General features: G+C 35.3%; 1 protein-coding gene across 1 annotated transcript in view; it reads left to right on the top strand.

Annotated features, from left to right (window-relative positions):
- DNAJC13 (DnaJ heat shock protein family (Hsp40) member C13) overlaps positions 1 to 14,631 on the top strand; it is a 123,699-nt gene that overhangs the window by 70,421 nt on the left and 38,647 nt on the right. Inside the window, exons 30-38 of the mRNA XM_033212670.1 lie at positions 2,224 to 2,378; positions 2,895 to 2,940; positions 4,827 to 4,981; positions 6,340 to 6,541; positions 8,069 to 8,184; positions 9,021 to 9,099; positions 10,485 to 10,620; positions 13,313 to 13,497; positions 13,922 to 13,996. Coding sequence (XP_033068561.1) covers positions 2,224 to 2,378; positions 2,895 to 2,940; positions 4,827 to 4,981; positions 6,340 to 6,541; positions 8,069 to 8,184; positions 9,021 to 9,099; positions 10,485 to 10,620; positions 13,313 to 13,497; positions 13,922 to 13,996 — 1,149 coding nt within the window. The remainder of the gene's footprint in view (positions 1 to 2,223; positions 2,379 to 2,894; positions 2,941 to 4,826; positions 4,982 to 6,339; positions 6,542 to 8,068; positions 8,185 to 9,020; positions 9,100 to 10,484; positions 10,621 to 13,312; positions 13,498 to 13,921; positions 13,997 to 14,631) is intronic.

Here is a 14,631-nt window from a genome sequence, read left to right as displayed (position 1 = left end):
CTGTAAAAGACTTCTAAATACAATACAATAATGCCCTATTTTTTTTTTTTTTTTTTGGTCAATTTCTGTTTTTTAAGCATACTCACATTTTAACATTTCTGTGCTTTTCTCTTGTGGACATTTCCATTCAGATCCTTCAGTGAAAAAGCACTGCAGTTATTGAGGACTCGAAACTATTACCACATCCCCCTCCCTGTGGGGCCATGTGGCTGCACATGTGAGGTGATGCAGAGAGAGGAATGTGTTCTCCTTGATAGACCCTCTCAACATGTGGATAAAACACCACACCCAGAAGATCAACCTCTCCCATTTTTCTAAGTCTTACGAAACTGAAAGGAAAAAGTAAATACAAATGGCATTAAATTTCAGGCTAGGAAGGGTTGATTGAAAAACTTTTAAGAAATGTGCTCAGCATAACATGAAGCTTGGGGGAGGGAGGCTTTCTTTTAATTAACCAAAAATTTTCAGTAAGATCTGAACAACGTGATTAAAGATATTTGTATTGATAAATCTAGCTTCTTTGAACAGTATGTGACTCCTTTTTTTATATTGAGTTAAAAAATATTTTTAAGAAGTTATTTTTATTTTTCTCTTAATTTTTTATATTCTGGGAGACCCAAATCTTGCCAAAGCACAGTTAGGTGGCTATAGTACTTTCCGGGAACGTTATCTTCATTGGTTGGAAAGAGATATCTATAATTCATTTGACTTTAAGAGCAGTACTCATTTTTACCATCTGATAGAGCTTCAGAATTTTTAGAGTGGTCCAAGATACAGTGAGTCAGTGTTCTCGGTTTTCTATTATAGTGATAGTTTGAAATACTCTGGGGGTGTGTGTGCTGAATAAATGTTCTAGGTTTTCTGGTATAGTGACAGATTGAAATACGGTGGGTGGTTGGGTGTGTGTGTGGCTTGTGTGTGTGTTTGCTGCTAATTCCCATAATGTCAAGTCTTGAACTACTGCCATTAACACTAGGGAAAATCCTATATGACTGTATGTTTCCTTTTTAAAATATGTAATAGTATGAAACGCTTAATCTAAATACCTTATGGAATACATAAGATACCAAAGCACAGAGGAATTTGAGTTATTTACTTAAAAGACACATAGCTATTTAGTCTCACATGAGTGTAGAACTTTAGCCTCCTAATTTGAGCTACTTACTCTTTATTGTAAATTAATTAATTTATTTATTTGTTAATTTTTGAAACGGAGTTTTACTCTGTCGCCCAGGCTGGAGTGCAGTGGTGTAATATCTGCTCACTGCAACCTCCTCCTCCTAAGTTTAAGCAATTCTTCTGCCTCAGCCTCCCAAGTAGCTGGGATTACAGGCACCCGCTACCACGCCCAGCTAATTTTTTGTATTTTTAGTACAGATGGAGTTTCACCATATTGACCAGGCTGGTCTTGAACTCCTGACCTTGTGATCCACCTGCCTCAGTCTCCCAAAGTGCTGGGCTTACAGGCGTGAGCCACTGCGCCTGGCTATAAATTTTTTTTTTTTTTTGTACTGGGAGCATTTGACCCAAAACTGAGGATTCATTGGAAGCAGGTGTTTATAGAAAATTGGAACGACACCTTTATTAAGCTTCATAGATAAAACTTATTAAATGTTTATCAAAAGTTTATTGATAGCAATTCTGTATGGTTTTTAATTAGCCCAGATTTATTAGAGTAATCCCAGAAATTCCTGTATTTGTAGCTCAGATTTCTAGAGGCCACATCTTTTGGTAATTTCTGGTAGCAGATGTACTACCTGATACTTGTTTACCCTCTTGCCTTTTACCTGCACTTCTGGATCTACTTTTTAGGCTGTTTCATTGATCGTTATTTTCTGCTCTGCTCCTTGAGTTCTCAAGAAGCCTTCAAGGGATTCTTATGTCAGCTCAGCTGAATTGAAACAAACCGAGAAGTCTTTTTAGGAAGATTCTTGCACAAGAAGCAATATTACCTGTAACGTTATGACAAAACTAGCTTCAGGCATGTTTGGGCTTTTCTGAATACATTTTGATCAACTCTCAATTGATTTTCTGCATTAAATATTGTAGAATGAATCATTTTTCAAATCTGTTGTGGGTCTGGTAGATGAGCTTACTGACTCCCATGGGTTTTTATTTTATAACTTATATAAGGAGCTATAACCTCAGCATATGAAATAAAAAACCTAAAGTGATGATGCAGGTTTTTTACAACCCAATGAAAACATGTTAATTTTTTTTCAGCTACTGCTGACCTTTGACCCTATCCTTGTTGAGAAGGTTGCTATTTTGTTATACCATATCATGCAAGATAACCCACAGTTACCCCGCCTTTATCTGAGTGGAGTATTTTTCTTTATCATGATGTACACAGGTTCCAATGTGCTTCCTGTTGCTCGGTAAGAACTTTAAGGGTAATCTATTTAAAAGTATTATTTGAATTGTACATGGACTGATTTAATTGAATTTTTTGTGAGTATGTCATCGCTTTTATTAAGATTCTCATTATAAAGGCTATTTAAGTAATGTCTAAAGACTTGGAAAGTAGAAGAATGGGGGAAAATTACTCAGAATTGTACCACTATACCACATCTAGCGTAAGAATGTATTGTCTAGTATTTAAGTATGTATTTAATATAGCCATATTCATATTGTACACGCAGTGTTACATTTTGCTTGCTTAAAATTTAATAATTTTTTATATTGTCACATAGCTTTAATATGACTACAATTTAAAAATCTTTCTAGTTAAGTTCTTGCCTTATTCAGAAATTAAATAATTTGGGAATATGGATTTATGTGAGTGGCCATTTGTGAGTTTTATTTAGCTGTAAAAGATCTAGTCTTTAGAAAACTAAGGTTACAAAAACTAAATCGCTTTTTATATCTGATAGATAATTCATTTTTCTTTCTAGATTTTTGAAATACACACATACCAAACAGGCTTTCAAGTCAGAAGAGGTAAGCCAGATTAATCCTCTGAATACTTAGCCCTGGGTAAGCTGTTTTGGCACTGTAAAGTTTCCTGAGCTGTGTATTATGTTTACTAGATTATAAGGACTTGAGGGCTGGTATTGTTTTACTCTGTTCTTAAATCGTTCGTGGTACCTTGCACATATAAAGTCTAAGGTAATATTTTTAAAGGAAAATAAATGTCGCTGACCCATTAGACTTAATATTGAGATTGCAGCTGTGAATTATAGCCTGACACCTCCATGAATATAAGTTGTTCTCTATATAAGGTTTAGATTAGTGATTTTCGTAAATAATTCACCTGAGTCTTACGTTGTCAGCTAAAATTCAGGAAGACTTCAGCCTTTTTGTTCAGATCCCAAAGTAGCAGAAGTGCTAGGTTTCTTTTTCGAAGCTACTCAGTTTTTCATATGCTCTCAAGTGTTCTTGTCATTTTACTGAGGAGTTAAGCTAGGAATTAAAAGAAGAACAAACAAACAAACAAAAAAGACTTATTTAGGTAGTTTGGACAATCTAAACTTAATATCTACATTTTGCAAAGAGATATTTATTGTTGAAACTGAAGGGTGTTTTGAAATATGTTCAGCTTTTCATGGAGCATGGGCTTCTTTTTGGATCAGATAGAGCAGAATAATAAGCCAAAACCAGACCACTGTTTAGAAGACTAACCGAGGAATGCTGGCACCACCTTGACAATAGACACTAAATTGTATGTTTTATAGAGCAGCCAGTGAAGCCCTAGAAAGTGACCCATTTGTCTAGTATGAAAGATGCCCATGGCAGCATAATTTCCACAGCCTTATACAAATAGAAAATGAGAATATAAACAAGTTAAAAAAGTCTCTAATGATAGTACCTTAATTAGTATTAAACATCTGGGCATTCTTTTTCTTCCTTTATTTCTGTGCCATTATGCATAATGTAATTTTTTCCAAATTTTATATTAGAAATGATTTATATCATTTCAGCTAACAGTATTTTGAATAATTAGAGCAAAACAGTATTTAAAGCACAAATCTGGATGTTTGAATTACCAAATAATAGTATTCAAGAATACAACTAGCAATTCTTTACCCAAAAGTTTAACAGATAGTGAATTTGTTACTCTTATTAGCAGAAAGCCTGAAAATATTCATCTTCTAATTTGTCTTTGCACAACATGATAAAACCATGTTTGGGTTTTTTCCCTTGTCTCTTTGTTTTATCCTAGATAAGTAAAATGTCTTAAATTTTCCTAGAAGGAAATAAGCATTTATTTGTATAAATCCTAGCTAGCCGTTGGGATTTTATTTCCGTTGAATAAAGAAATGAGTTTAAAATTTAGTATGATCATTATCCTGACCCCATTTGGCCTGCCAGAGGATATGGACTTCTCAAAACAGTTAATTATAATTACTTTAAGTAGAAATTCTCCATCTAGATCCTGGCTACATTTCATGAGGACAGGCTCTTAATGATCTTCTGAACTTATATTTGAAAACAGAAGCAAGTACAGGTGGGACCTATAGCCAACAATATAATGCAGGATAATTGATGTAAATCTTTGTGGGATATTCCTCGTGTTTGTCCATTACTGTTACACGTGGTCAAAGGCCAGTTGTCCTAAATAATACTGGCAGCTTGTGACACTTAAAGCTAAGACTGCTGCAGTACCAGAGGCTGTTGATTCTGCCTTAGAATGCCAAGCCAGTTTGTACCAGATACCTTCCACTTCACATTTTGCTGTGTTTCCATCTACATTCTCAAAGCATAAAAGCGATTTGTTCCAATTGTGTTCCTTTCTTAAAGTGTTCTCTAATCATAAATCATTTATTAGAAAATTGAAAGATAACTTTAATGTTTTTGACTACCTTTTGTTTTGTTTTGTTTTGAAGACAAAAGGACAAGATATTTTTCAAAGAAGTATACTTGGGCACATTCTACCTGAAGCAATGGTTTGTTACTTAGAAAATTATGAACCTGAAAAGTTTTCTGAGATTTTTCTAGGAGAATTTGATACTCCAGAAGCAATCTGGAGCAGTGAAATGAGGTAAATAACCAGTTGATCGATTGATTTGTATTTTATAATTTAGTCTTTGCTGCTCTCCATCTGCTTTAACTTCTGTTAAAAGACGTGTTTTCACTGGTTTTATAATCTAAAATGACAGTAATCATTGATGCCAAATCAAATGATGGATTTCGATAAGGCCTTAAGGTTTTCTCTGTTCTAACAAGATTTGACAAAATTGCTATTACCTTAACAGAACTTTGTATAACAGTAGGGCCTACCAACCACTGGTACTTCTTAAATCAGTTTATAGAACTAGTAAGATTTTAGGTAATGAACTGATAATATATATAGGAAATTGGGATAAAATCAAGACATACTTCTGGCTATTTGGAAGTAGGACTATACTCCCACTAATTAAAAACTATGCCCACATAATTTGGATCAATGGATCAGATCAGAGACACCCGAAATTATTCTAGAATGTGGGCTCCCTTACCCCAACATCTTTTGTCCTTAATCTGGAGGTTAGCATTCCTAAGGTATGTCTTTATTGGCGGGGGAATGCCGTAGGAGAAACCTGTGGAAACACAGAAAAAGGAAAGTTTCAGAAGCAGATGACAATGCCCAGCCAGTTTCTGTTCAGACAAGGCTTGACACTTCATAGTTCCAGTGTCAAGGTTGTCTCTTTTTGGAGAACCCCTCAATTCCCCTAGCTAGATGGCATTAGATCTTCTATGTCAATCACTGATCCTCATCAGACTGCACACACTCCATGCCACCTGCTTGTTATCATTTGACTTGTTGTCCTATGGGCTTGTCATGTGTTAGCCACCAATTTGAATATATTCTGTATGGCAGTCATATTTTTCATTGGGAAAAAATATGTAACAATAAATTAGTAACACAGTTCTTCTGTGTAATATTTTTCTCCTGAGATTGGCTAATATAAGGCCCTATCTAAAAGATGGATTGCTCTTTGTGCTGATAAGTTTCTGCTTATCTGAGGCCAGATCCTAGACTACAGTAAGTTAGTTGAAATAAATACCATCTAGTGAGCTTCTTTGGATAATAGCAAGTTTGAGTTTCCTAGCTACACCCTCATGCATTCAGATGCATACCATTTGCCCTTCTAATGGCTGATTTTTTAACAGGAAGGACTGAGAGTATCAGCCCTTTTCTCTATGATCTTCTTTACAGATAAGTATCATAGATAAGTTTTTTTCCATGTTTGTACAATAAAATGCCCAAAGTAACATATTTAAAAGCTTTCATTTTAGGATAGTAATTGAATTATTCTGTAGATGATTGATACAACTATCTTGCATGATTATGTATCTTAACCTTCTCTTTAAAGTAATCCCTTTATAAAACTTGACTGGAGGTTTTTATGATTATAGGCGCCTCATGATAGAGAAGATTGCTGCCCATCTCGCTGATTTCACACCTCGCCTTCAGAGTAACACAAGAGCACTTTATCAGTATTGTCCCATTCCTGTGATCAACTATCCACAACTAGAAAATGAACTGTTTTGTAATATTTATTACCTCAAACAACTGTGTGATACACTCCGGTTTCCAGATTGGCCAATTAAAGACCCGGTAAGTCAGTAGTTTAATTTGTGCCGCCTTAAGCCACAAAAAAAGGCCTCTAAACACTTCTGGGTATTTTGTCCTCCTACAGTGAGAAGGAGAATAGCTTTCTTAAGTATTCCTTCTTAAGCACTAAGCACTGTGCAACTCTGAGTATAGTTCATTATATTTGGGTAGATCTCACGTTGAAAGATAATATTTTAAGGGCGTATTAAGAATATTGCAATCTTTATCTTTTGTGACAAAGACAAAACAAACTTCATGCAGATAACATAATTATATGTATATAGTATGACATACTAGAATAGCTCGGTGGAAGCTTGTCTTTATCGCAGGTTGATGAAGCTCACAGATGTTGGAGTTAGCCAGTCTGGGATTGAGTTTCAACTGGGCCATTAATATTTAATAACTCTATTTAATATTCAGTACATTGCTTATTTGTCTAAACCTCAGTTCTCATCTCTAAAGTATTGGTAATAAGAGCAGCTATCTGGTGGTGTTTGTGAAGATTATTAAGAATTCACATAAGCATAATTCCTGGCACACATAAGAGGCAATGAGTGTGACCTCCTCAATTATAAAACAGTATGCACTGTTGGCCAGTCCAGAGGCTCCTTGGGACCCCTCTAACCTGAGCCTTTGTATATGTGTGGGCACCTGTGCCCATGTTGTTCTGTTACCATGGTGGAACTTATACCATTATTACCATCTAAAAGATTTCAGAATAATTGCCATTTGTACTGCAAGTCACCGCCTCTTTACAATGCAGTGACCAAAAAAACACAGGTAGACTCGGGTACTTATTCAGGATTCAACATGAGATACTAGATATGGGCTTTTTAGTCAGACCTAGGTTTTAATCCAGCTCTACCACTGAACTGGGAAACATGCAGCTAGCTCTTAGAATCTCAGTGTTTTTATTTATTGATGAAATTTTAGACAAGAATTAAATTTGATAGTCTGTAAAGTACCTAGCTCCTTGGCTTGTAGGCAGGCAATAAATATTAGATCTTTTTTTCCCGTTTGCTAACCAGATTCCCTTGTGTTCTCTATCCTTTACATTTGTTTGAATGCTAGTACACCTATAATTATGTTAGATCACCTTGAGAAGCACACCACAATATACTGCTTGCTTTCTTCCTACAGTGTATCATCTAATTTTGATGTCTTTCATGGTTTCTGGACACTTTAAAAATTAAAACTTTTAGGTTTTATCTTTCACCCATAAAGATAACATGTAAAAAAAAAACCTTAATTCTTCCTGGGTTTAATTTGAAGCCTAATATATAACACAAATTGGCAGAGAATTTAAAAAATTTTTTTAAATAGAGGAATATTGCCTTGTAACAAATACCTTGTTCTGCCCAACTATATAGCAGTGCTCAGGTGATTTTGGTTATTTGTATTTCAGAAAGCTGTTAATTGGACAGCTAAAAGTATCCATTTAAATAAATACAGCACAATGATTCTATAACTTAAAAATTAGACTCTGAAATAGTTTTACTTTGATATAAATTTTAATCTTTTGTCTTGAAGGTTAAGCTACTAAAAGATACTCTCGACGCCTGGAAGAAAGAAGTAGAGAAGAAGCCACCTATGATGTCAATAGATGATGCTTATGAAGTGCTTAATCTGCCTCAAGGACAGGGACCGTGAGTTTTCAGTACAGTAGCAAATGTCTGTCCCACCTTAAAGTATCAGTGTCAAAGACTAAGTTATATTTAAATCAATCATTTTAAAATCTTTTGCCTGTACTTTGATGTGTACACCTTGGGAATAGCCATATGGAACTATATCTGTGTGACTTTGATTTATTGCAAACTTATTAGCCAAATTGTGTCCTCCTCTTCTTGCTGGCACATTCATTTCTCTGTTAATTGGAAAAATGTATGCCGAGTACCTGGCACCGTATCTGACACACAGTTGCCATTCACATATTCATTTTTCCCCTTCCTTTTGTAATTTGTGTTACGCATGTGGAAGAGATTTGATAGCAATATGCCTAGGACACCAACTGACAGATTATGAAAGAATGCAGATTTGTCTTATCAGTGAAGTTCTATGGTAGACTAGGTATGTTATGGAAAAATTATTTGAAAACTTAAGTATAGACTAAAAGTGTATATTTTGTCAAGACTGATATAATAACTTAGAATTATAGAATTTGAAATTGGCATTTTGGACATTTTGACAAGTTAGTGGATTTTTAACAATATATTTTGTAGTTCTTCCAACTCAAGTATAATTTCATAATTTAAAGTGAATGCGTAGGGAACTTACAGGTTTTATCTTTCACCCATAAAGATAGCATGTAAAAAAATATATATATTAAAAAACCTTAATTCCTCCTTGGGTTTAATTTGAAGACTAATATATAATCATATACAGTTCTTGATATAAGTAATATTCTTAAAATATTTTAGATAGTTTTGTAAACATTTTTTCTTGTGCCTTACTATACTCATAAAACAATTTTCCTGTTTAACAGGCATGATGAGAGCAAGATTAGGAAAGCTTACTTCAGACTCGCACAAAAGTACCACCCTGATAAGAATCCAGAAGGGAGGGTATGTACTGCTGTTGGAATTAGGGCATTGGGCTGACTTCCTCTTGCTCTACTGTTATTTAGTAGGAGAAAGTATATTACCTTCTGTGCCAGTACCTGCCTCATAATATATACCCAGTGTATGTTTAATAAACTTCTAACCACATGGCCATAGCTTCTGCATGGATGATGCTCCCTCAGTTTACCAGAAGAGTGGCCTTTATGACTAGTAACTTACAGGTTTTATTGTGTCTCCTTATCCATGTCTGTTTGAGAATTAACTCTAATGGGCAATCATAAGAATAATTGAAAATAAGGAATGCAGGGGAACTTAATTTATTTGTAGGTTGTAGGTGATACCATTGCTATTCAGATTGCTTTGGGCAATTTATGTAATTTTTTCCAATGACATTCAATTTCATATCACTCTAACTGAAAAAATAGAAAATTTGGTTCAGATTTTAAATCATCATTCCCTGATGCCGCCTCCTCCAATGAAGTTTCATAAAGATGAAATCACATAAGAACTACCAAAACCAGGACTCTGTTGCTAGAAACTTGGAATAATTTCCAGTGGGTTCAAGGTCTGGTTTTCACTGGAAACAAAACAGAGACAGTATTCCTGAATGAGAAGACGTGACATTGAAAAGATCTGACTTTTATATGTTTAAGGTATTTTTAATCAAAACCCTAGGGGGTTTTTTGAGAACCTCATATTAATTCAAATTCATCTAGGAGAAAAAATAAGAAAGGAAGAAATTTTGAAATCTCTTTTAAATTGCTACACTTAACTTACCAGATAGTATAACACTTCATAAAGCTACAATAGTAAAACAATATGAAACTGACATAAGAATCAACATATAGGTCAACCAAACATACAGTGTAACAGTTTAAGAGCGTGGAGTTAGGAGGCCGACTTGGCTGTACCTCTTAGCTCTGCCACCAATTGATTTTGTATCCTTAAGCAAGTTATTACATCTAAGTTGCAGCATCCTCATGTGAAAAATGAGGATGATAGTGGTACATGGTTTACATGGCTGTTTGACGATTAAATGAGATTATGGCATTTAGCACAGTGCTTAATAAACAGTAGCTCATAATTTTTGTTATATAGATGCAATCTGTCTCTAGTATGTATGAGTTTAACATGATGTATTTAAGGATACATTTAATATTCTTATTTGAAGAATTTTTCAGTAAATGGTACGGTGATCATTAGACAACTATTTGAAATAACGTTTCACCTTAACAGTATACCAGCTAGATTACAGTTGGAATGAATTCCTTAATATAAATAATAAAATAATAGCTAAAGTTACTGATAAAATACAAACCATGTATCTTGTTTAAGTTGAATTTTGGGACGTTCCAAATTAACATTAAATTATCTTTGGTTACATATAGGACATGTTTGAAAAAGTAAATAAAGCATACGAATTTTTATGTACCAAATCAGCAAAAATAGTGGATGGACCAGATCCAGAGAACATAATTTTAATTCTAAAAACACAGAGCATCCTCTTCAACCGTCATAAAGAAGGTAAGATGTCTGTTCTCAGATTTTAATTTATCCTCCAGCTAACCCTATCACAGCTAACCCTATACCATATTACCTGTTTCTACAGCATATTTTAATAGATTTAGAATTATTGTTGCAAAAGACTCTTGGAATTGTGTTTTAAATAAAGGATAATGTAGTTTTCTAAAGAAAGGTCCAAAATATTTGTTTTATATCTTCCCCTTCATACCTATGTTTTTCAGTATTTTGCATTTCTGACATCTTCGTTCTAGGCAGTTATTTGGTTAGTTTTTGTGTTTAGCCGTTTAGCAGCAAACGTATTAAATGAGATCTAGAATGGAATCTGGAATTTAAAGATCATTTCATGTTTTTCTTAAATGACATATGAAAGCCTATCATAACTTTAAAAGCCTCTCAAGGTTAAAAACACCAACAGCATTCAGGATTTTTAAAAGCAGTAGAAACTTCAAATGATGATGTACTTCTCATATGTTCTATTTCCTATTGTAGCTCTCAGGACCCTCTAGTCCTGTGGGACAGTTTGAAGAACACTGGTATAGATGAAATAGGTATGATTCCAGATTATAGGATTATCCAGTGTTTGTGGGGCCATTTGCAGTAGCCCTAACAGTAGCAGTCCAGAAAGCCAAGAGTACATTCAAAACGTCCCTCTTTGTTGGTGATGAGGGGTTGGGTTCAATATAGCAGATGTCCATTGGCTTGGGAACTGAACTTGATTTACAGCACAAAGTGGGAGAGCCATTTGCAATGGGATGTTGGGAGAGAAGGAAGAGGACTGTGGGGATTTGAGATAAGCATGGAGAGTGTTGGATAACTAAAGACAAGAGATGGGGTTGCAGTTTAAGTATTGGAGGGGACAGCCTGAGGATCTAGCAGTTGGATTATTAAAGAGAGCACTGATTAGTTGATTTACTTTTACATGAGTTTAACAATAAGTTTATAATACATTTTAGTTATATAGCATTTACCACTAATCAGAATGAGTTTAGAAACCTTTTTCAAAACCCTTGGTTGTCTTTTAATGCCGATAACTAAATTTTTAGCCACAAGATACAGTTATGGCCCATACTGGTCTCTCTGTTAACAAGGTCATCTTTAACTTTTCCCAAGGTGGAGTTATACCCAAGAAGCTCTAAGGTGGAGGTCCTGATCCGACAGGACTTAGTTATTCACTGTTCTTTCCTACCATGTATGTGTCACTTTTTTTAAAGGAAAATTAGGACCTGTTCCAAGGGACCTTTTTTTAAAAAGCCAGTTTAGAAATGAGTTTTAAGGCAGATTATTGGTCAGCCTCAAAAGACAATAAGATTTATGCTGATTTCAATTTGGAATTACGGAGATACTTTTAAAGTCACAGCCAATTAATTTGCATCTCTCTGCCTAATAGGTTAGATTGAAAAAAGAATATGGAAAGAAAGGAGTAATTAGGCATGTTGGTTTACTAGCTTTCACTTTTAAATTTGGTTATTAAAACATGGAATTAACTAAATGTAGTTTAAAAATTAACTTTCTGTTTTGTACTTCTAGTAAGAAATTGTATTCAGTGTTTTCAAATTTAAGAAAATACTGGTAAAAATTTACGATAACTAGTAAAATAGAAAAGAGCACTTGTTATCCAGAAAACTTAATATAAAATATTCACTGTCATTTAAATATCTTCTCAGTCTTTTTTCTTTATAAAAATGTGCATATAATATTAATAGAATTTCTGGTGCATTTGCTGTACCTTGCAGTCGATGATGAGGTGAAAAGTTACAAAGATCAGCATAGAAAGTAGGTATTCAGCAAAGGATCAAAACTATACACCAAGTGCAGTTAATTTACCAGAAAATGTTATTTTTCTAGTGGAAACATTTTAGAAAAATCAACTAAATTTACTAGAAAGGAAAGATCCAAGGGATTTTATAGTAGGTTTAATTTCTTTTTTATCAACTGGAATGAGGAGGCATTTAAGATGTTAAGATAAAGTATTTTATCTTTTTTTTTTTTTTTTTTTTTGAGACGGAGTCTCGCTCTGTGGCCCAGGCTGGAGTGCAGTGGCCGGATCTCAGCTCACTGCAAGCTCCGCCTCCCGGGTTTACGCCATTCTCCTGCCTCAGCCTCCCGAGTAGCTGGGACTACAGGCACCCGCCACCTCGCCCCGCTCGTTTTTTGTATTTTTTTAGTAGAGACGGGGTTTCACCGTGTTAGCCAGGATGGTCTGGATCTCCTGACCTCGTAATCCGCCCGTCTCGGCCTCCCAAAGTGCTGGGATTACAGGCTTGAGCCACTGCGCCCGGCCTTTTTTTTTTTTTTTTTTTTTTTTTTGAGACGGAGTGTCGCTCTGTCGCCCAGGCTGGAGTGCAGTGGCGAGATCTCCACTCGCTGCAAGCACTGCCTCCCCGGTTCACGCCTTTCTTCTGCCTCAGCCTCCTGAGTAGCTGGGACTACAGGCACCCGCCACCACGCCCGGCTAACGTTTTCGTATTTTTAGTAGAGACGGGGTTTCCCTATGTTAGCCAGGATGCTCTCAATCTCCTGACATTGTGATCTGCCTGCCTCGGTCTCCCAAAGTGCTGGGATTACAGGTGTGAGCCACCGTGCCCGGCCCCATTTTTATTTTTTTAAGGCAACATAATTGAACATGGTATCAAAATTGAAACCACAACATAATTTTGTTTCGTTTTTCTAACACTAACATTGGTTATTTCAGATTTACAGCCTTATAAATATGCAGGATACCCCATGCTTATTCGGACGATAACAATGGAAACTTCAGATGACCTCCTTTTCTCAAAAGAATCACCATTGTTGCCTGCAGCTACAGAACTAGCTTTCCATACTGTCAACTGTTCAGCCCTCAATGCTGAAGAGCTCAGAAGAGAGAATGGACTAGAGGTAATATGGAGTGACCTTTGTGCTTTTTAAGCCAGTTTACACACATTATATGACTCTTGGCAGTGAAGAATTTAGCAAGTACAAATGCAGATTCTTTAATTTATTTCAGCAGAAGACACAGTATTTTCTGTATTCTCATACCAAATTAAAGATAGAAATGGAGCTTTATTTCATAATGTGTGTTGGAAAGTATTGGGTTCAAAACTGATAATGGTAATATTGTTTACAAAGTAGCTTATTAGAAATGCTTAAAAAGAAACTTGTAGGAGTCCTTTGTTTACTATTTATTTAGCAAATGTTAATCAAACATTTATGTCTCAAATATTTAACATTAAAGGGTTATTTATATTTTATTACTGCTGGAAAAGGCTTTTCAGACTTGAAGTCAAAATGGAGAGTTAATAGTTGACTTCTTCCTCTGCAGGTGTTACAAGAGGCATTTAGTCGCTGTGTGGCAGTCTTGACTCGTTCTAGTAAACCAAGTGACATGTCAGTACAGGTGAGGCTAAAACCTGTGGTTCCAAGAAAATTGCACTAGATCAATGGTTCAGATTTTAACATACATGAGAATCAACTGGAGGGGTAATTAAACTGTGGGTTGCAGAGCTCCACCCCACCCCAAGTTTCTGATTTACTGGGTCTAGGGTTGTGGCATGAGAGTATGTTTTCATAACAAGTTTCCAAGTGTCATTGATGCTGCTGATCTGTGTATCAACTGCACTAAAGCACTTGTGATCTGTTGGCTTAAGTTTTCTTTCTAGAGAAGAGTTTATTGAACCTGTATGTTTCCATTAGCCAGCTTTATGCCATTCTTGTTTCACATATCTTCCATCCCTCATTCTCCTATCCCTAGTATTTTAACTGGCTTAACATTTAAGGTTATAAGATAGGAAATTCATCAGGAGTTCATTAAGAGCTTTGTAGAGCGTGTCTTTTTATTTGGCCTTTTGCTTATGCCAGCAAAATTCAGAATATAAAACGAGTACTGGCTGTTGAGTTCCATCTTCTATTTTGAAGTCCATTGTGTAAATAGAATTGTGATATTCTGCTATGTTAATAAACTATGCAAAAATACCGTAATCCAGAGGCTAGCAAACTTAAAATAAAGGTCCAGGGAGTAAATATGAGTCTTTC

The sequence above is a fragment of the Trachypithecus francoisi genome, unplaced genomic scaffold, assembly GCF_009764315.1.
Source record: "Trachypithecus francoisi isolate TF-2019V2 unplaced genomic scaffold, Tfra_2.0 Lachesis_group0, whole genome shotgun sequence".
Taxonomy (NCBI): Eukaryota; Metazoa; Chordata; class Mammalia; order Primates; family Cercopithecidae; genus Trachypithecus; species Trachypithecus francoisi.
The sequence above is the reverse complement of the archived record's forward strand: the minus strand, read 5'-3'. Positions and strand labels throughout refer to the sequence as shown.